This window comes from Oryctolagus cuniculus, chromosome 11 (genome assembly GCF_051225735.1).
Source record: "Oryctolagus cuniculus isolate XC-2025 breed Fujian yellow rabbit chromosome 11, ASM5122573v1, whole genome shotgun sequence".
Lineage (NCBI taxonomy): Eukaryota > Metazoa > Chordata > Mammalia > Lagomorpha > Leporidae > Oryctolagus > Oryctolagus cuniculus.
The window spans coordinates 114,958,670-114,978,292 of NC_142877.1; the positions used below are offsets into that span (position 1 = coordinate 114,958,670).

A 19,623-nucleotide genomic window follows, 5' to 3' on the forward strand; every position below is an offset into this window, starting at 1 on the left:
GACGCCGGGTCCCGAGAAGCCGCTGTTTAAGGCCGTGTCTGTGGGGGCAGAGGGCCCTGGACTTGCATCTGCGGGGCCCGAGGCTGGCAGGGTCACCTGCCCGCAAAGCTGCCAGCTCTGTGGGGCTCTCCCGGGCCTGGGGGCTTCTGGACGGGGCAGGGGGCAGGACAGCAGGCAGGGCAACCTGGGGCCCAGGGCGGGGATCTGGGCCGCTGCAGGCGCCTGTTGGTCTGGGCCTGGGGAGGCACGGGGCTGTCCACTAGTGAGACGGGGTCCGTGGGTAAGCACCCTCACGTGTCCTTGTCAGGACAGTGGATGAGGTCACCTTGGGAGGAGGGGTGGGCACAGGCCCAAATGGAGAAGCAGGACTGTGCCCACGGCCCTGGGCGGAAACAAGACCCTCGGCTGGAGGGGGAGGCTGTCCACACCTCCCTCCTGCAGGGGGCAGCCTGGAGCTCACAGCCCCGGGGACCTGGGCTGGCGCCAGACTCCTGTGCCCACCGCACTAGGTTGTGGGGCCTTGGCAGGACCTGGTGCAGAGCGAGCGACGACAGCGGAGCAGTGGGCCAGGCACCGCAGGGCTCCCTGTCCTGGGCCAAGGGGACCAGGGGGAGGGCCCTCTGCTCTGGGCGGCTGGGTCCACATGGGGCCTGGCTACCACACTCAGGTCCCAGCAGAGGCACAGAAAGGGGCACGCAGTTCACGAGCAGAGTGAGGACAGGAGGAGGTGGGCCCAGGACCTCCCAGCTCCACCCGGGTCAAACCGCACGCAGCCCAAGGTCAGGGCGCCAGAGCAGTCGCGGGCCCCGGCCCGGCACACCTGCGGCTGCCCGCCCCTGGGGAGGGGGCGCGCGCACCGTGTGGAAGGCGGCAAGGCAGGCGACCACCACGTCTCCCCTCGCAGGCCTCGGCCACGGTTCAGCCCTGACCCCGACCAGGGGGCCTGTGTGCAGCCCGCAGCTACAGGGGCTGCCACCGCCGCTCACCCCGGGAAGACTGAGGGGCGGGCAGGTGAGGCCCACCACCCCTTGTGCACACGCAGAAACCGGCCCGGCCCCTTCATCTCTGATCCCTTGGGCGCCCTCCTCCCCCTCCCCCTCCCCCAGCGCAGGGCGGAGGCGCAGGACTAGGACTTGTGGCTCTCTGGGGCGCTTTTATCAGCAAATCCGGGAGGAGTTCCCCCGACACGCAGGGGCCAGGGAGCCCGGCCCGGTGTGGGCGGGGCCCAGTCCTCAGGCCCCGCCCCCGCCTACACAGTCTCGGCCTCCAGCCCCGGCTCTGCCTCCTCCGCCTCGGGCTCCGTGGACCCAGCGCTGGGGCTCGGCGCCGCCAGGGCCTCGAGGCTGCGGGTCTTCTCGGGGGCGGTGGGCAGGGGCTCCGAGTCCGCCTCCGCCTCGGCCTCGGCTTCGGCTTCCTCCGTGTCGCTGGCTCCGCCCTCGGAGCCCGGGCCCGCGGCGGCGTCCTGCGAGCCGCGGCGGCGGCGCTGGAGGCAGCACCTGGTGGCCACGGCCATGAAGATGCCCGCCAGGGCCACCTCGGAGCCGGCCAGGTAGAAGATGATCTCGTAGTTCTTGAGCGCGTCCACCAGGCGGCCTGCGGGCGGGACGGGCGGTCAGGGCCCTCACAGGGCAAGTCCCGCGTGGGCGCCACTACCTGGGCTCTCAAAGTGCCACATCTCCTGGGGCCGCATCGTGACGGTGGGCGACCTGCCACCTGCGATACCGGCATCCCATATGAGCACCGGGTTCCCACTCCCCACTAATGGCCTCGGGAAGCAGCGGAGGGTGGTCCAAGTGCTTGTGGGAGACCCACAGGGAGGAGCTTCCGCCTGGCCCAGCCCTGCCCCGGCCATGGGGGACATCTGGGGAGTGAACCAGCGGATGGACGATCTCTCCTCTGTCACTGCCTTTCAAAGAATTTTTTGGTCACATCCCCAGTCGGGGCGCTGGTGAGGCGGCTGTGTCTGGCTCTGGGCAGCCTCCACCCTGGCCTGCTTCCAGCCCCGTGGGCCGTGTCAGGGGCAGTAAGATGCCTCCCCTCCTGGGGAACCCCAGCTCTTGCTGTCCCCAGGTGCCGGCCCCCCACACTCCTCAGTCTCCAGGGGCGGGGCTCAGCCCTGGGGCCCTGCTGTCCCTGCGAGGCAGGGCTCGTGGCCAGGAAGCTGCCTTCTCCGGTCCCCAAGCTGTGTCACCCACACGGCCCTGGCACACGCAGGACAATCTCACTGCAGTATTTCCCCCTGAAGTGCAGCTCCGGTGTGGGCGCCACCTTCTCTGGGACGTGCTTGTGGCTGTGGCCTCGGGCAAGTCCCCCAGGGGCTCCCTGCCCCAGCCCCTCTGCTCAGTACTCCTCGGCCCCTCCCAGCCAGCTGCTCTTGTCCCTGGCCCCCCAACCCCCACCCTCTGCCCACTGGATCTGCTTCAGGCTCACACAAGAAGCACGTGGGTCCCTGAGCCCCTGGGTGGGCTGGTTTGTGGCTCTGGGGGTGGGTTTCGGGGTGCTGAGTCCACCTCAGGTGCAGCCTGGGCCCTGGCAGAGGTGGCCTCGCGGTCACTGCCCCCCCCGGCACCCTGCCCATCTTGGTTCCTGCCTCATTCGCATGGGGCCACCGTCCCCCAAGCCATGCCCGCAGCCACTGCTGCCTGGAGACTCCCTGAGGCAGAGGGAGCGAGCACACGGGGCCCAGCGGGCATCTGCAGCGGATGCTCGGCCTCCCCTCCTCCCCCTGCCCCACCGAGCACCTGCCGGTCCACTGGTTCACTCCCCAAATGTCCCCACTGGCCAGGGCAGGGCTGGGCCGGCGGAAGCTCCCCACTGAGCACCTGCCAAGGCCGGTTCTTCAGCCACTGTCCCCATCCTGGTCACCAGGCGCACAGTCCTGCCCACTCCGCACGCTTGGTGTGGGCACTGCGCCCCCTGCTAAGCCACACTGCCTCAGCTTTCCCACCGACAGCTTCCCCAGGCCCGCGCCAGCCGCAGCGCACCGGTTTCTTCGGTTTCTTCTGGCACCTGCCCCGGCTTTCCCGGGCCCACTTAGAGGGGGCGGCTCCAGCCTTGGGGTGGGGCTGATTGGGCCCGAACGGGAGCCCCCCACCCACCCCAGGTGGGATCTGCAGATGGGGGCCCTTCCCCTCCTCCCTGGAAGTGCCCCGCCAGCCCGTTCCCCCGCGCGGGCGCACCGGCAGAGGGCGGTCCGATGAGCACGGCCACGGCCTCCACGAGCAGCACCAGGCCCAGCGCGCTGGGGAAGCGGGGCGCGCCCACCGTCGCCATGAGCACCTCGAACTGCAGCGCGCCCACCATGCCGTAGGAGAGGCCGAAGGCCACGCAGAAGGCGACGAGGGTGCCGTAGGAGCGCGCCCGCGCGCTGCTCAGATCCGTGAGCCCGTTGGCCAGCAGGGCCAGGCTGAAGAGGTAGGGGACGCGCGGGCGCAGGCGTGGCAGCCCCGCCAGCGCGCCGCACGCCGGCCGCGCCACGATGTCCACGAAGCCCACGATGGACAGCAGGAAGGCGGCCTCGGCGTCAGGCACACCCGCGTCCTTGGCGTAGTTCACCAGCAGGATGGCGGGCACGAAGAGGCCGAGCGCCATCAGGAACTTGGTGACCACGTACACCACGAAGGCGCGGTCCGCGCACACGGCCACGTCCAGCAGGCGCCGGCGCGGGCGCGCCTCGGCCCCCGCCTCCCCGGGGCCGTCACGCGCGCGGTCCTCGGCGCGGGCCCCGGGCGGGCCGGGCCCGGGCGGCGGCCGCATGACGGCGCCGCAGGCGCAGCAGTGCAGCAGGAGGCCGCCGAGCAGCAGGAAGCCGCCGCGCCAGCCGAAGCGCTCGAGCAGCAGCTGGCCGAGCGGCGACAGCGCCGACAGGAACACGGGGCTGCCCGCCGCCGCCAGCCCGTTGGCCAGCGGCCGCCGCCGCTCGAAGTACAGCCCCAGCATGATGAGCGACGGCTGGAAGTTGAGGGCCAGGCCCAGGCCTGCGGGGCGAGGCGTCGCCGTGCGTGCGTGCGCGCGCGCGCGTGCGGGGCTCCCCGGGACGCCCCTCCCCCAGTCCCACGGCGCGGGCGGGCCCCGGGGAGCCGGGCCGGGGGTCTCCCCGGGCAGCCCGGCCGCCCGCCCCCTCCCCCGCGGCCCTCACCTGTGAGCACGCCCGCCGACAGGTACAGCTCCAGGAGGCGCGTGGAGAAGGAAGCCAGGACCATGCCCGCCGAGGCCAGCAGCCCGCCCACCAGCATCACCGGGCGGCAGCCGAAGCGGGTCACGAGGATGCTGGACACAGGGCCTGAGGGCAGGGCAGGGTCACGGCCAGCCCTGGGAGCCGGCCTCCGGGGGTAAGGTCACCTTCGGCTCAGGGGCCCCTAGAGGGCAGCGCCTGGCCGAGGTCGGACAGCTCCGCTGGGCCCGGCCAAGTGGACAACAGGGCGACCCACCCGTCCCCAGAGCCCGGAGCTGGAAGCAGAGGGGGCGCCGCCTCCCTCCCCCCAAGACGGCAGGACCCCAGCCCATCCCGGCACACACAGGGGACCAGGGCCGCGGGGTGCCCGCCCCAGGCGCCGGGAGGGGCGCTGACCCGTGCCGTAGAGCATGGCCAGCATGATGGAGGACACCCAGGCCGTGTCGCTGTAGCCGGCGCCGAAGTCGCGCATGAGCGCGCGGAAGAAGACGCTCACGGCCTTGGGGAAGCCGTAGGCGAAGCCCGTGACCACGAAGCAGGCGCCCAGCACCACCCAGCCCCAGCCGCCGTCCGGGGGGCCCGCGCCCCGCCGGGGGCCGCCGGCGCCCATCGCTGCTGCCTCTGCTGGGGGGAGGGCGACAAGAGAGGAGCTGGGTTGGGTGGAGGCCGTCATGGGGACGTGGGGCCACCCCCGCAGCCCCCGCTCAGGTCGTGGAGCAAGGAGGGGACGCCTAGGAGCTTCTCCCCAGGTATCTGCCCTGGCCCCCCGCCCGAGGACGCGGGAGGACACTGGCGCCGCCCACCTGGACTGCAGGGAGCTCCCTCTGGGGGGCACTTCTTGGGGCCAGAACCTAGTGACAGAAGGAGGGAGGCCGCCGTGAGTGCCAGAGCCTCGCAGCCACCGTGTGCCTGAAGGTGTGCAGGCTGAGTCCACCGGCCAGCTGCCCAGCGGCCGTGTGCATGCTGCCCGTTTCCCCCGGGCCTGGCCCTAAGCCCCCGGCTCTCCTCAGTGGCCGGGGATGGCTGCCATCACGAGGCAAGGCCACGTCCAGCGGAAGCCGGGGGAGCTGAGTACCGGTCTTCCCCGCTCTGCAGGGATTTGCTCTGACTTGGGCAGTGCCCCTGCCCTCACTGATCCTGTCTCCCCACCTGTGAGATGGGCGATTCCTTACCCCCCGGCCAGCTGCACTCTCGGGGCGGGAGGCTTGGGGCTCTGGCTGCCAGTGGGCAGGTGGGGGCTCCGAGGGGCCCTGCACGCCCCTCACAGCCCCCCACTCCTCCAGAGGCGGGCGCCGGTTGAAAGGCCAGGCCTGCCCCTCGGAGAGGAGGGTGGGCCTCGGAGGCTGGAGCAGCAGCCCCAGCCGGGCAGGCGCCCACGTTCCCGGCACGGCGTCCTCGCCTCCTGCGGCCCCTGAGCACCCCCTGCCTGCCCCCCTCCCGTCACAGAGGACAGGAAGCGGGCAGGTGTCCCTGGCCAACCCCGCCCCACTCACCTGGGCCCGCCTGTGGTCCGGGCAGGTGTCCCTGGCCGACTCCCCCCACTCACCTGGGCCCGCCTGTGGTCCAGGCAGGTGTCCCTGGCTGACCTCACCCCCACTCACCTGGGCCCGCCTGTGGTCCGGGCAGGTGTCCCTGGCCGACTCCCCCCACTCACCTGGGCCCGCCTGTGGTCCGGGCAGGTGTCCCTGGCCGACCCCCCCACTCACCTGGGCCCGCCTGTGGTCCGGGGTGCCGCCTCACATCGCCCGAGGCCTGCAGGGAGAAGCTGGTGCCGGTGTCTGGGGCTCAGGCAGGCAGGACTCTGGCCCGCTGCCCCTCCCCCGGGCGGCGGGCAGGCACGGTGCCCCCCCCCCCACTAAGCGGCTTTTGCCCAGGAAAGGGAAGGGCCCGGCTGGGCCCCCACGATGGGGCTCCGTGTCCTGGGCCTGTCCCACGAGGGCTAGGAGACCCCTTGACCTCTGGGAGCCCAGCCTGGGACAGGGGGGGTCCTGCCCGGGTGGGGGGCTCCTAGCATGGTGCTGGGGGCCCAGCCCCGTGCAGGGAAAACCCCACCAGGTCTCTGATCACCTCAAAGCCCCCACCCCGGCCGCATTCCAGGAGGGGCTCCGTGGCTTTCCCGGGATCAGGCTAATCCAGGCCTGAGAGCCTGGGCACGTGGGGGTGGAGGCGCGAACAAAGGGTGCTGTGTCCCGGCCTCCCGAGGGCACCCGCTGGGGTCCTGGGCCTCAGCCCCCACCCCCGCCCCCACCCGGGAGTGGCCTCCGCCTCCTGGGTCGTGGGGGTGGAGGGGGGGCTGCAGCCTGAGGGGGCTCCTAGGGAACAGCTGTGGCCTTCAGGACCGGCAGGTCCATTCTGTTGGGGGGGTCTCCAGCCCCAGCCCCCCCCCCCGGCTTTGTTTCCCAAATCAGACGCCACCATTCCTGCCTCCACGTCCACTCCCTTTATTCCTCGCCGTTTACAAAAGTTAATTGGGGACACGTGTGGGTTGGGGGTGGGACACGGGGGCTCCTCCCCCTGGGGCGGAGACGGGGGGGGGCAGCTGGGGGGGCGCAGGGCTGCTTCTCAGGCACAGTCCCACCTGCCGCCCGATCCCCCGCTTCACTCTGAAGGCCCCGGGCCAGCGCCCGTGGGCAAGGACGGCCACTGCGCGTGGGGCCCGGCCTCCGGGAGCCGCCGCCGCCGCCTGTGCCAGCTGGGAGCGCCGGGGCGGGCGCAGGCCTTCAGGTGCAGGCACGCCTCAGCGGATGAGCGGTGCCGAGCGGTCGTTGGTGACCGTGGGTCGCAGTTTTACGGTGGCAAAGGGGTTCGTGCCCCTGCGGGGAGAGAGGCGGGGTGAGAGGGACGCAGGCGGTGGCCCGGCCAGTGCCCCAGTGCGCGCCGTCACCCCTCCCCGGGGGGCTCGCCTGCGTGCGCGCTCACCGCGGGAAGAGCTCCGGGGGGTGCTGCTCCCAGGACATCAGCTTCTGCGGGGGTTGGGGGTCCGGGTTAGGGGGGCAGGGGGCGGGCGCCCGGCTCTTCCTGCCCTGCCGGCCTCGCGGGCTCAGTGTCTGCGGTTTCAGATCTGAGCCGCCCTGGGCCACAGGCCGCCTCCCGGGACCAAGCGACCCCACGGGAGGAGCCTCGGCCGCAGCCCACCCCGCCCTGCACACAGGGCGCCGGGCGGGGCGGTGACCTGGGCTCCCGCCACCCCGGCCCGCTCAGCCAGGCTGCACTGGGGCTCACCTTGACGTCGCCGGCCGCCCCCACGCTGCCCATGCTGCTCCGGCGGCTGCCAGGCAGAGGGGTGGGCGCGGGGCTCGGGACGCGGCTCGGGGTCCGGGAGCGGGGCTGGCCGTCCCAGAGCTCCAAGGACGCCGTGGCGTTGCCCGGCCGGTCCAGGAGGTCGTCCATGCTGTGGCTGCCGCGGAGCGGGTAGGACCTGAGTCCAGAGACAGGAGAGGGCAGGGGGCTGGGCAGGCCCCACGGCACCCGCCCCACGGCACCCGCCCCTCCGCGACACCCCCTGCCCCGCACCCAGGGCAGGGAGGCCGAGTCTGAGAGAGCACCAAGACGGGGCAGAGGGATGGACACGGTGACCACCGCGTACAGGGTTGGGGACACCGCAGGCGGCCAGGCCCGCGCGTCTGCACCCCACGGGTGCCTCCCCACCCCGCCTGCCCAGGTACCTGGAGGGGAGCTCATTCGCCGGGGTCACGGGGTTCATGGAGGTCATGGGGCTCAAGGGCTTCATGGGGCTCAAGGGCGCGTCCTCCAGAGGCTTCACATAGGCCTCGGGGAACCAGCCGCTCCTGGGGGCGGGAGCGCGGGGCGCGTCAGGCAGAGCGGGGGTCGGGGTCGGAGGAACACGGCGGAAGAGCACACGGTACTGGGCTGCAGGCCCGGGCCGTGCCGGGGGGCCGGGCTGAAGGAGGCCTCACCCCAACCCGCCTCTCCAACCTCGAGTCCCTCCCGGGCTGGGCCCCTGAGAGAGGAGGAACTGGGGACAGGCAGTGCGCGGGGAGTGCAGCCCCCAGGCTCGGATCCCCTCGGAAGCCCGCGGCCACTGTCCGGGTGCCAGCCCTGCTCCCGCTTCCAACTTCCTGCTGTTGCGCCCGGGAGGCAGCAGAGGGCGCTCAAGTCCTGGGTCCCCGCCACCCACGTGGGAGGCAGGGATGGAGTTCCTGGCTCCTGGCTTCTGTCTGGCCCAGCCCTGGCTGCTGCAGGTATTTGGGGAGCGAACTAACAACTGAGAGCTCTGTCTCTTGGAGAAAAATTAGATGACGACAAGACAGCGAGCTAAGGGTGGCTGTGGGGGGCACGGGCGGAGCCCAGAGGAATGGGGTCACTGGGCTCCGCCCAGCCTGTGGTCCTACGTGACCCAGAGGCTCACCACACAGCTGGGGCCCGGGAGGAGAGGCTCTGAGCCGCCAGCATCCTCACCCACGGGGAGCCGCGCCCGGTGTCTCCTCTCGCAGGCGCCCACTGCCCACAAACTCAGCCCGCGCGTCCGAGCCTGAGTCACAGACTGACAGCGCGGCCGGGGTGGGACCAAGCAGCCCCGTGCCCTCGCCCCCACCGCGGTCCCTGCAGTCACCTGCCCAGCCATGCACCTGATGATGGACCCAGCCACACCACTCCTGCCGCCACTCGCCCTATGTCCTCCACCTGGGTGACCGCCCAGGGGCCACCAGCCTTGTGCACCGCCAACTCACCCGTCACCCACCAGCCCTCTCACACACCGCCCCAGTCCCCGGGAATCCAGGGACGCACCCTGCGTCTGCACATCCTCCCAGCCCCTCCCCACTCACCCACAGCCGTGCACCCTGGGCTGGGCATCCACCCCGCACGCCCTCCCCTCGATGCCAGGCACGGCAAGTGCCCACCTTCCTCTTTTTCTGGGGAGTGGTCCCTGCACACTCCCGTTTTAGCCACCAAGCCTGCTCTCCTGGGCTCCCTGGTGCCTGCCATGTCCCCATCTCCCCCTCCACTCCGGGCCCCACACCCAGCCCGGTTAGGGTCTCTAAGGACAGCAAGGAGGGGGGCAGATTGAGCCACCTGCCCTCCAAGCCCCTCTGCCATAGGCCACGGCCAACCGGCTCCGGGCAGAGGGGACACAGACCACAGCAGGCGCCCAAGTGACAGGGGCTCTGTGACGTCCCCTGTCCCGGGCCACCTGGCAAAGGCCACCACCCTGCACTGGAAACAGGCTCTCGCTGGGCCGGCTCTGCGGTGCAGCAGGTTGAGATTCCGGCTGCTCCACTTCCCAACCAGCTCCCCGCTGACGGCCTGGGAGAGCGGGGAGGCAGCCCCAGTGCTGGGGCCCCTGCCCCATCCATCGCGGGCGAGGTGGGTGGAGTTGCAGCCTCGCCCAGCCCGAGGGCTTACCGGGACGAACCGGCCGATGGAAAACTGCCTTTCAAATCCTCATTTTTAAGGGGGTTGGGGGAAGAGGCTCTAGCTACCCGCGGCGAGCAGGCAGGAACCCGAGGTCGGGGTGCGAGACCCGGGGCCCCACTCACGCGGACGAGCCCTGCAGCTTGCCGTAGAGCCAGCCGTTCTGCGCCTCGGGCACCAGCACCTCCACCACGTCCCCCGCCGAGAAGCGCAGCAGCGTGTGGTTGGCGCCCTCCGAGTGGGACACCAGGGCGCGCACCCTCCGGGCGCCGCCGCCGTAGAGCGAGGCTGCGGGGCGGCGCGGGGCGCGTGGGTGGCCAGCTCGGCCGGGACTCCCCCTGGCCGCCCCGCGGTCTCCCCCGGCGGCCCGACGGCCCGGCGCGGGCACTCACCGGTCGACGGCGTCCGGGGCAGGGGCCGGCGCGCTGGCTCCAGCTGCGACGCGGACCTCGCCTCGGCGGCCGGCTCGGGACCATAGGAGCCCGAGCCGTGCCGGCTGCGGGGGGCGCCGAAGTCGCCCAGAGGCCGCTGGGGCTGGGGGGGGAGAGGGCGGGGAGGTGGGGCGGGGAGGGGCCGCGCGCTAGTCCTGCCCCCAACCCCAGTCCCAGGCGGCGGCGTAGGGGCTGCGGGGTCGCCGGCCGGGCCACCAGGGCGGCGTCGAGGCCGCGCCGGGGCGCCAGGGCGGGCCGAGGGGCGCGGCGTAGAGCGGGAGGCCAGGGATAGGGAGGCTCCAGGCGGGGGCCGTGAGGCCCCAGGGCCCCGCGAAGGGTGCCGGGGGCGCGAACGGCGGCGGGGGCGCCCAGGGCCTCACCATGTCCAGGCGGGTGGGCGTCAGGCGGCCCGAGGGGTAGGGCGGCCCCAGCACAGGGCCCAGCAGGCCCGGGGAGTGGGCGCGCGACGGGCCGCGGCTGGCCTCCGACTGCTCCTTCCACAGCAGCACGCGGTTCTGCAGCGTCCCCCGGGCCTGGGGGGAGGGGCACCAGGGTCAGCGAGGTCTCAGCAGCCCCGGAGGCCTGGGTTCCCAGGAGTGGTGTCCGGGCTCGCCGCCCACCCTCCCCAGCAGGGTGCCTTGGGCGGGGCTGTCCTCCCCGCCCAGCTGCGAGGGGAGGGGCGGCATCCACGGCCTCCTGGGAACAATCTGGAAGAAGCCGATTCTTCGGCCTCATGGCGTTTGCTAAACGGTAGAGTGAGGCCAACACTAGAAGCCAGAGCTAAGCAGGCCCGCGGCACGGCTCTGACCGCGTCTGTTGGCTCCAGCTACACCTGACCTTCGACCTGCCGTTAGCTGAAGCAGGAACAGCTCAAGTTCAAGTCCTGGTGCCTGTCTCCAGAGGAGCCTCTGCACACCCACTCCCAGGCCAGGCCCGCAGGCTGCACGAGCCCCGCCCTGCTGGCTGCAGCGGCCTGGGGTCAGTGTGTTAATCACGCCGTTTATCTCCTTGATGCTTCCTCATCCTGTGGCTTTGCGGAGCCGGAGCTCGTGCCCCTCCCGGCATAGGACAGCTTGCTGGGGGCCTGTCTTTGCTGTGTACAGCCCCCGCCCCACGCCTGCTCTCCTGCTCTGGGACACCAGCAGCCCCCCACGCCGAGCCACCCCAGGCCAGGGACTGGACAGCCGGAGACGCAGCGGCCCTGACCGACTGAGTGTCCACTTCCCACCTTGCTCGCTCGCCCACCCTGCCTTGCCCAGTCCCGTGCAAACCACGGCAGAGGACTGGGCTCGGCTTTCTTCTTCTTTTAAAGATTTATTTCATTTACTTGAAAGGCAGAGTGATAGGGAGGGAGAGAGGGGAGGAGGGAGGGCCCCCATCGGCTGGTTCACTCCCAGATGGTCGCAGCAGCCAGGGCTGGGTCAGGCCGCAGCCAGGAGCCCAGAGCTCCAGCCAGGTCTCCCACACGGGTGCAGGGCCCCAAGCACTCGGGCCACCATCCACTGCCTTCCAGGCCATCAGCAGGGAGCTGGACGGGGCTCCGACGGGCACTTTGACATGGGAGGTCCCCTGCACCCCACCCCCTTTCTGCCTCTCACCAGACCCCCGGGGGGGGTGCGCTCCCCTCTCTTGGGCGTGGTAAGTAATAAAACTCCACTGGCACTGGGCTCTGTGCTGTCAGTCAGTCACCTCCATAAATCAAATCCCACAGACAACCAAAACACTGCTCCCCAGACACACAGACCTCACAGACCTCTCCGTTTCTATGGCAAAGTCCCTCCCCCGGCCCAGCTCAGGACAGCCGCCTCAGGAACAAGAAAAAGCTTCCCTGTGTTGAGCACTACTGTGCCAGGCCTTGTGCTAAATGCCCCTCCTGCTGACCCGGCTCCGTTACGCAGTGCGCAACCTGCACAACCTCCCCAAGGGGCCCTGTCAGCAGCAGCTGTCCCCTGCTCCAGGACTGCCCGAGGGCTGAGGCTGCCCGCTGGGGTGCAGATGGCCCCCTCTGCCCCTCCCCCATGTCCTGCACCACTGCCAGAGGCTTGGTGCTCACTCAGCCTGGAGCGGGGACACAAGGGGCACCGGAGAGCTGCGGGGGTCAGGGAGCAGAGCCCAGCGCAGCGCCCTGGGCGGCTGGGGGAGGTGCCCCGAACGTGAACTTGGGAAGCGCATGCTGCCTGACAAGGACCTCTGCAGCCAGACAAGACATGGTTTCAAGATTTAAATGCGAGCACACTAAGAGGACGGCCTGCTGAGTGGAGTCTCGGAGCAGGGATAAATGAGGTGGGAGTGGTGGGGAGCCCGCAGGGTACGCGCTCCGGCGAGGGACAGGAAGGGAAAAATAATGCTCTCGCCCCAAAGAAACGCTGGGGCCCGCAGCCAGCACCCTGACCTGGAGGTTCACAGAGGGATGGGCGAGTGCCGGGCCCAGGGGTCCAGGGCGAGTCTCCAGGGCCACCGTGCACCTGCAGTGCAGGAGCAGGAGTCGGGGGCCGGGAGAGAAGGCCACAGCGCCTCTAGTGCAGGGGAGGCCACGCTCAGGCACACGAGGTTCAGAGAGGCTCTCAACCCATCGGCAGTCAGCACAGGCAGCGGGGGATGGCACGGTGCGGGGGTGGGTGAGGGCACCGGGCAGCGGGGGATGGCACGGTAGGGGGGGGCGGATGATGGGCACCGGGCAGTGGGGGATGGCATGGTGGGGGGGTGGGCAGGTGACGGGCACCGGGCAGTGGAGGATGGCACGGTGGGGGGGTGGGCAGGTGACGGGCACCGGGCAGCGGGGGATGGCACGGTGGGGGGGTGGGCAGGTGACGGGCACCGGGCAGCGGGGGATGGCACGGTGGGGGGCGGGCAGGTGACGGGCACCAGGCAGTGGGGGATGGCACGGTGGGGGGTGGGCAGGTGACGGGCACCAGACAGTGGAGGATGGCACAGTGGGGGGGATGGGCAGGTGTCGGGCACCGGGCGGTGGCGCTGTAGGCAAGCTAAGTGAGGATCCTAAAACTCAGGGTCAGACTGCAGTGAGGGGACCAGCGGGGACCTGGAAGCAAAGCCAGCAGCGAGAGGCAGAGGGGTGAGAAAGGAAGACAGAAATCTTTGCAGAGGCCTCACCCGGGGCCGGCAGGAAGAACAGGCGGACGCTTCTCCAGGTCACGTCTTAGGGGCTGGGGGAGTGATTGTGTGTGGGGGGGGTGGACACATGTATCTTTATATAGGTATGTAAAGGTGGACATGTGTGTTGTGATCATGAGAGTCACAAAGTGAGGTCACCCTCTACACAGGCACAGAGCTTCCAAATTAATCAGGGGGATACGCGGCGACTTAGCCAGACCGACGGGATTGAGAATGGGGTGGGGGGTATCAAAGTGGAGTCACTTCACGGAGAAGGAATGAGACCCAGCGACGGCAGTGGCTGTGCTGAGTAGGAACGGATGTTAATTCGGTCAGAACCCAGAACTCAGCTGTGTACCACAGCCTTTCAGAGGGAAGTGAAAGGAGGAGGAGGGCCGGCGCCGCGGCTCACTAGGCTAATCCTCCGCCTAGCGGCGCCGGCACACCGGGTTCTAGTCCCAGTCAGGGCGCCGGATTCTGTCCCGGTTGCCCCTCTTCCAGGCCAGCTCTCTGCTGTGGCCAGGGAGTGCAGTGGAGGATGGCCCAAGTGCTTGGGCCCTGCACCCCATGGGAGACCAGGAGAAGCACCTGGCTCCTGCCTTTGGATCAGCGCGATGCGCCGGCCGCGGTGGCCATTGGAGGGTGAACCAACAGCAAAAGGAAGACCTTTCTCTCTGTCTCTCTCTCTTACTGTCCACTCTGCCTGTCAAAAATAAAAATTAAAAAGAAAGGAGGAGGCGGGAACACTAATTCCGATCATCAGACTGGATTAAGAGGGACATTAAGCACACAATAGCAACATTTATGGAACCAGGATAATCACAAACTCCAAGGCACCAGATAACATGGTAGCTAAGTACAGAAAGCAAAGCCAATGAGAGGGGCTGGCGCTGTGGTGAGAAGACTAAGCCTCTGCCTGCAGCACTGGCATTGCATGTGGGCACCTGTTCGAGTCCTGGCTGCTCCACTTCCGATCCAGCTCCCTGCTGTGGCCTGGGAAAGCAGTAGAAGGTGGCCCAAGTGCTTGGGCCCCTGCACCTGCTATGGGAGACCCAGAAGAAGCTCCTGGCTCCTGGGTTCAGACTGGCCCAGCTCTGCCATTGCGGCCTTTCGGGGAGTGAACCAGAGGATGGAAGACCTCTCTGTCTCTCCCAATGTAACTCTGCCTCTCAAATAAATAAATAAAAATCTAACAAAAAAAGAAAGCCAGTGAGAAATGCTCTAACAGAACAAAGCAAGAGCATAAAAGATTTCTGAAACATGATAAAATTAACAGACAATAACTGAATAAACTTAAGAATTAATGAATTTGTGAATGGTGACCATAGGTGTCCAGGAACGAGAAAACTAAAGGACTCAACCATGAATAAACCTGAATTAGTGAATGCACAGAAAATTATGAATGAATGAGTATATGCTGATACAAAGAAACACAGGAATGGCGATATAAAGAATAGGTGGAGAGTGAAAAAAATGCATTTCTACACTGAGGGGGGACAGGGAGGAAGGGAGGGGACTCCTGGGCTCAGGGCGGCGCAGCCCAGAGGGGCTCCTGCCCGGCCCCACTCACCCGGCCGAAGAACTGCAGGAAGGTGTTGGAAAGCAGCAGGTGCCTCTCGGCCAGGAAGCGATAGCGCCGCTTCTCCTCCAGCTCGGCTGCCCGCTGGCTCTCGGACACGAAGGCCTGCATCTGGGCGTGCAGCCGGTTCACGCTCTCCTGGGGGACAGGGAGTTCTGGCCGGGGGCAGTGGCTGAGTGTCCCGTCCCACCCCCCACAGGTACCACAGGTCCGAAGCCTCCTGCCCTTCCTGCCCCACCTCCTCCTGGAGGCCTCCCCCGAGACCCTGAGGCTGCTCCTTCGTGGGCATCCTCACCCCCGTGAGTCTGGGCCCAGCGTGCCCTTGGCCTGGGCACTCCGCACAGGCAGGGCGGGTGCCCAGCAGAGGCCCAAACACAGAGGTGGGGCCAGGGAGGTTGGTTTAATGGAAGTATGGCTGAGTAGAAGGGCCAGTCCCGAGCCAAAAAGGAGAGAATCTGAAGACGGAGGCTCCGCTCACATGGGCCTCTGGGCTGGGGGCGGGGGCTGGGCTGGTGGACAACACCTCTGCTGCCACGTTCAGGAGCGGCGGCAGGGGAAATTCAACCTTCCCAGTGCAGGAGGGGGAGGAGGTGCTGGGACTGTGGGCAAGGAGCGGCGCTGCCCACCCCACCAGAGGCTGGCGGGGGTGGGGGAGGGGTCTCAGGGGTGCCCGCTGGGCCCCGCCCCCAGCCCCCCGCACCTTCATCTCCCGCGCATTCTTGTCCCGCGTGCGCTCCATGCGCCACAGCTCAGACATGCACTTCTCCAGGTTGGCCGCGCGGTGGCGGTACTCCATCTCGTAGTGCTGGCGGCTGTCCTGGGGGAGGGCGGGGAGGCAGGGGCCAGCCTGGAGCACGAGTGCCCGCCTGTGGGACGGCGAGGGGCGGCCCCCTCCGCAGGCCGGACTCACTTTGATAAACTGCATGTCCAGCTTGGTGTTCTTCTCCATGTGCTGCAGCAGGTCCCCGTGGAGTGTCTGCACCTGTGCGGGGCGCAGGGGTGGTCGGGGCGGCCCCGCACCCCCCTCACTTCCACACGACCCACCGCTCACTGCACTAACTCGCCAGGCACCTGTCCGCTTCTCGGACAGGCAGGGGTGGGAAGAGCCCGTGGCTGGAGGGAGGGGCAAATGGCTGAACAACGAGAAACCGCCGGCACCGGACCCGGCCCAAAACATGGCCTTGAAAGACGAGCTGACACTTTTCTGATTCACTTTCCATCTTACTCTTGCTCTGTGTTGTGCTGACGTCATTTCCTCTGTCTGGAGTCTCCTACCCATCTTCAAATGCCAGCTGCCCTGCCCCCTCTGCCGGGAGGCCCTCCTGCCTTCCCCAGGCAGAGGCAGGGCCTCTCGCTGTGTTCCTGGGTGCGCACGCTTGTTCGTTCTTTGCTCGTTCCACTACCACGTGACAGAACTCACTGCTGGGCCCCCTTCATGGTCCCTTTGAGCTGAACCAAGCCTGGCTCGGTTCTGAGTCCCCAGCACCGTGGGCAGGCCTGGGCGGCAGGTTCCTGTGACCCACGAGAAGCAGGTGTCTGGCCACCAGGGGGAGGCTGCCGGGCCCAGGCTGGGAAGAGCTGCCTCCCAGCTCTCCGCCAATGTGCTTTGTGACGTTGGACAAGTGGCTGCCCCTCTCTGGGCCCCAGTTTCTCCATCTGTATGAGGAAATCTTTGGCCAGGTGCTCCCTGTGAACCCGGGGAGCTTTGATGCTGAGAGCCTGGCCGGCACCTGTGCCCACCATTGCTTTCCCAGCCACGGGGCAGCAGACCAGAGTCCTCCCAGCGGCACTGTTTGCTGGGGGGTGTGGAGTGGGGAGGCTTGTTCAGGCAGCACAGAAGCAAAGAGGCTCCTCCCCTTTCTTGGACACGCCCACCTCCGAGGCCCTGCTCTCCTGTGCAGCCCCCCAACAGACAGCCCCTCCTCCCACCCAGGGCCCGTGCCATGCGGCAGGAGCTCTGTCCCACCCGGCTAGTGCACTGCCCAGAACAGGAATGCTAAGTCTGTCTGGGTGCACGGGAAAGACAGCCCACTTAGCCGTGGTTAGGATGCCGGCAGCCCAGACCCCAGGACCTGGGCTGCGTTCCAGGCTGCGGCTCCTGCTGGTGCAGAGCCCGGGAGGCAGCGGTGGCGACTCTGGTGGTGGGGGTCCCAGCCACCCACAGGACACCTGGCCTCAGCCTGGCCCAGGCCTGGCTCCACTGCAGGCAGACGAGAGCGCCCCCTTCCTTCCACCACGTCTCAAATGAGTACATTTAACAGTTGTTTCAACTTCTCCTAAAGTTTAAGTCTTCCTTCTCCCAGTATTTCTGAAAATCTGGTAACTGCTGGTCTGCAAGGCAGCCCGAGCTACCAGCGTGTGGGGCCGGGGGCGCCGGGGCTGAGGAGAGGGTACCATCCAGGTGTGCGTGGAACAGAACGCATCTGACGACAGAAGCAGCACCTGGAGGCCTCTCTGCTGGACCTGGGGAAGGAACTGTCCCTGCTCCGGTGCCAGCCCCCTGAGATGCTGCGTCCTCGCTTGTCCCCCCGCCCTGCTCCTCACCACTTCCTGTGCAATCACCCAGTAGGAACCACACACTTTTTTTTTTTTTTTTTGACAGGCAGAGTGGACAGTGAGAGAGAGAGACAGAGAGAAAGGTCTTCCTTTGCCGTTGGTTCACCCTCCAATGGCTGCCTTGGCCAGCGTGCTGCGGCCGGCGCACCACGCTGATCCGATGGCAGGAGCCAGGAGCCAGGTGCTTTTCCTGGTCTCCCATGGGGTGCAGGGCCCAAGCACCTGGGCCATCCTCCACTGCACTCCCTGGCCACAGCAGAGAGCTGGCCTGGAAGAGGGGCAACCGGGACAGAATCCGGCGCCCCAACTGGGACTAGAACCCGGTGTGCCGGCGCCGCAAGGCGGAGGATTAGCCTAGTGAGCCGCGGCGCCAGCCATAGGAACCACACACTTACAGGAGATGTGGGATGGGGCAGACCTCAGCCCCAGAACCCAGGCAGCACTGTAAGCGGAGCGCTGATACGAGCCGAGGCGGGCCGTAGGAGCTGGCCGCAGAGACCGGGCAGGGGAAGCAGAGCGGAGCCAGCGGGGCTGTCCCTAGAGGGCATGGCGAGCGGCTCAACCTGTCCTGAGAGCCCAGGTGGTGGGAGGGCCCTGCCCCTGGGCCTGGGGGCAGGAGCTCTTAGAGTGTCCTTAAGGGCCAGCACTGTGGTGCAGTGGGTTAAGCTGCTGTCTGCAGTGCCAGCATCTCATATGGGTGCCGGTTTGAGTCCCAGCTGCTCCACTTCTGATCCAGTTCTTTGCTGATGGCCTGTGAAGGCAGCAGATGGCCCAAGTGTTTGGGCCCCTGCACCTACATGGGAGACCAGGAAGAAGCTCCTGGCTCCTGGCTCCTGGCTCCGGACTGGCCCAGCTCTGGCTGTTGTGGCCATTTGGGGAGTGAACCAGCAGATAGAAGATTCTCTCTCTCTCTCTCTCTCTCTCTCTCTCTCTCTCTCTCTCTCTCTCTCTGCCTCTCACTCTCTAACTGCCTCAAAAACAAAACAAAAAAAACCTTAAAACCACGACCACGTGTGAAATGCAATCCTTGGCACTTTCACAATGACTTAAAAAAAAAAAACGCAGCAGGCCGGCGCCGCGGCTCAATAGGCTAATCCTCCGCCTGCGGCGCCGGCACACCGGGTTCTAGTCCCGGTCGGGGCACCGGATTCTGTCCCGGTTGCCCCTCTTCCAGGCCAGCTCTCTGCTGTGGCCCGGGAGTGCCAGGAGCCACTGTGCTGGTTTCCCTGTATAGGCCTTTGTTTAGGCTAACCTTCAACTGTGTTCCTGTAAGAAGGATTCACTAGAAAATTCCATTTGTACAGCTCACTGATATGGTTAGCGCTTGGCCATTTGGCTTCAGTGCTCTCTTTATTGTACCTGGATAAACCCGTCTGGTAGCTGTAAGACCTCGCTGTAACTCCCTTTGTCAAACTGATACTGATTCCTGTGAAATTATTCCTTTGATCTATGTTGTAAGATGACCCCTGCTTACCCTCGACTGTTACAATCCTCGCCTTGTACTATATAAGCGACCTCCTTCTCCAATAAAGTGAGACCTTGATCAGAGTACTGTCTTGGTCTCCCTTCTCATGTCTGGTTTGTCTCTCCATTCAGGTCTGCCCTCCTCGTGTCCTAGTTGATTACCCCGCGGGCCGGGGCAGGGAGGGCAGTGGAGGATGGCCCAAGTGCTTGGGCCCTGCACCCCATGGGAGACCAGGAGAAGCACCTGGCTCCTGGCTTCAGATCAGTGCGGTGCGCCAGCCGCGGTGGCCATTGGAAGGTGAACCAACAGAAAAGGAAGACCTTTCTCTCTCTCTCTCTCACTGTCCACTCTGCCTACCGCAGCTGACGGCACTTGCTGCCGGCGCCTGCCTCTCCCGTGTGCTCGCTTTGCCTGACTCCTCCCGCCTAGGGGCCAGTGCACGATCCAGGTGCTTTCCTTCACGGGTCATGTGACACGGTTCTGCGTGCGAACAGCTGTGCACAAACCGAGGCACCCGTGGAAGTGCACGTTAGACGAGACAGCCGTGGCCATGAATGCCCCCCACTGGGGTGTGGCTGTGAGTGCCAACGGTCAAAGAACACGGGCCCTGCATGCCTCCTGCGTGCATCACTGGTGGATGAAAGCTGTCTCGCTCCTGAGGAAGTGTGTCTGTCCAGAGACCGACATGGGGACAGGCGCTGTGGTGCAGCAGGTTGAGCCAAAGCCTGCAACACTAACATCCCACATCAGAGCGCCAGTTAGCGTCTGGGCTGCTCTGCTTCCAGTCCAGTTCCCTGCTGATGTATCCGGGAAGGCAGCAGCAGATGGTCCAAGCGCTTGGGCCCCTGCTACCCATTTGGAGACCTGGGCGGAGTTCTGGCTCCTGGCTTTGGCTTGGCCCTGCCCTGACTGTTGTGGCCATTTGGGGAGTGTA

At 67.2% G+C, this 19,623-nt stretch overlaps 2 protein-coding genes across 4 annotated transcripts in view; both read right to left on the reverse strand.

Moving 5' to 3' along the window:
• Positions 1-70: 70 nt before the first annotated feature.
• Positions 71-5,334, reverse strand: SLC16A8 (solute carrier family 16 member 8). Of its 2 annotated transcripts, XM_051837826.3 has the most exons (4): positions 4,571-5,334; positions 4,139-4,282; positions 3,180-3,977; positions 71-1,593 (listed from the first exon to the last, which is right to left on the reverse strand). In XM_051837826.3, exons 1-4 carry the CDS (start codon positions 4,845-4,847, stop codon positions 1,250-1,252), a joined length of 1,563 nt encoding a protein of 520 aa, XP_051693786.3. In that variant the 5' UTR covers positions 4,848-5,334; the 3' UTR covers positions 71-1,249. The 2 variants fall into 2 exon arrangements, with proteins under 2 accessions (XP_051693786.3, XP_089163750.1); XM_089307624.1 differs by lacking the exon at positions 71-1,593 and having other exon boundaries at positions 3,440-4,282; positions 4,571-4,798; positions 4,978-5,334.
• Positions 5,335-6,599: 1,265 nt separating this feature from the next.
• The window catches only part of BAIAP2L2 (BAR/IMD domain containing adaptor protein 2 like 2), a 28,808-nt gene continuing 15,784 nt past the window's right edge, over positions 6,600-19,623 (reverse strand). Inside the window, exons 5-14 of one of the 2 annotated variants that reach the window (XM_089307619.1) lie at positions 15,579-15,650; positions 15,369-15,485; positions 14,660-14,806; positions 10,359-10,511; positions 9,940-10,081; positions 9,673-9,835; positions 7,840-7,962; positions 7,397-7,571; positions 7,094-7,137; positions 6,600-6,987 (exon numbers count right to left, since the gene is read on the reverse strand). In XM_089307619.1, coding sequence (XP_089163745.1) covers positions 6,912-6,987; positions 7,094-7,137; positions 7,397-7,571; positions 7,840-7,962; positions 9,673-9,835; positions 9,940-10,081; positions 10,359-10,511; positions 14,660-14,806; positions 15,369-15,485; positions 15,579-15,650 — 1,212 coding nt within the window. In that variant the 3' untranslated portion in view covers positions 6,600-6,911. Of the gene's footprint in view, positions 6,988-7,093; positions 7,138-7,396; positions 7,593-7,839; positions 7,963-9,672; positions 9,836-9,939; positions 10,082-10,358; positions 10,512-14,659; positions 14,807-15,368; positions 15,486-15,578; positions 15,651-19,623 lie in introns of both variants that reach the window. The other variant, XM_051837819.3, reaches the window with a different exon arrangement.

Bases quoted from the DNA above. Each gene is read 5' to 3' on its own strand.
- SLC16A8 (XM_051837826.3), bottom strand. From the start codon at position 4,847: ATGACGGCCTCCACCCAACCCAGCTCCTCTCTTGTCGCCCTCCCCCCA. The intron at 4,283-4,570 runs GTCAGCGCCCCT...CCCTGCCCTCAG, and splicing joins GGCCATGCTCTACGGCACGG to GCCCTGTGTCCAGCATCCTC. The intron at 3,978-4,138 runs GTGAGGGCCGCG...CTCGCCCCGCAG, and splicing joins GTCGGCGGGCGTGCTCACAG to GCCTGGGCCTGGCCCTCAAC.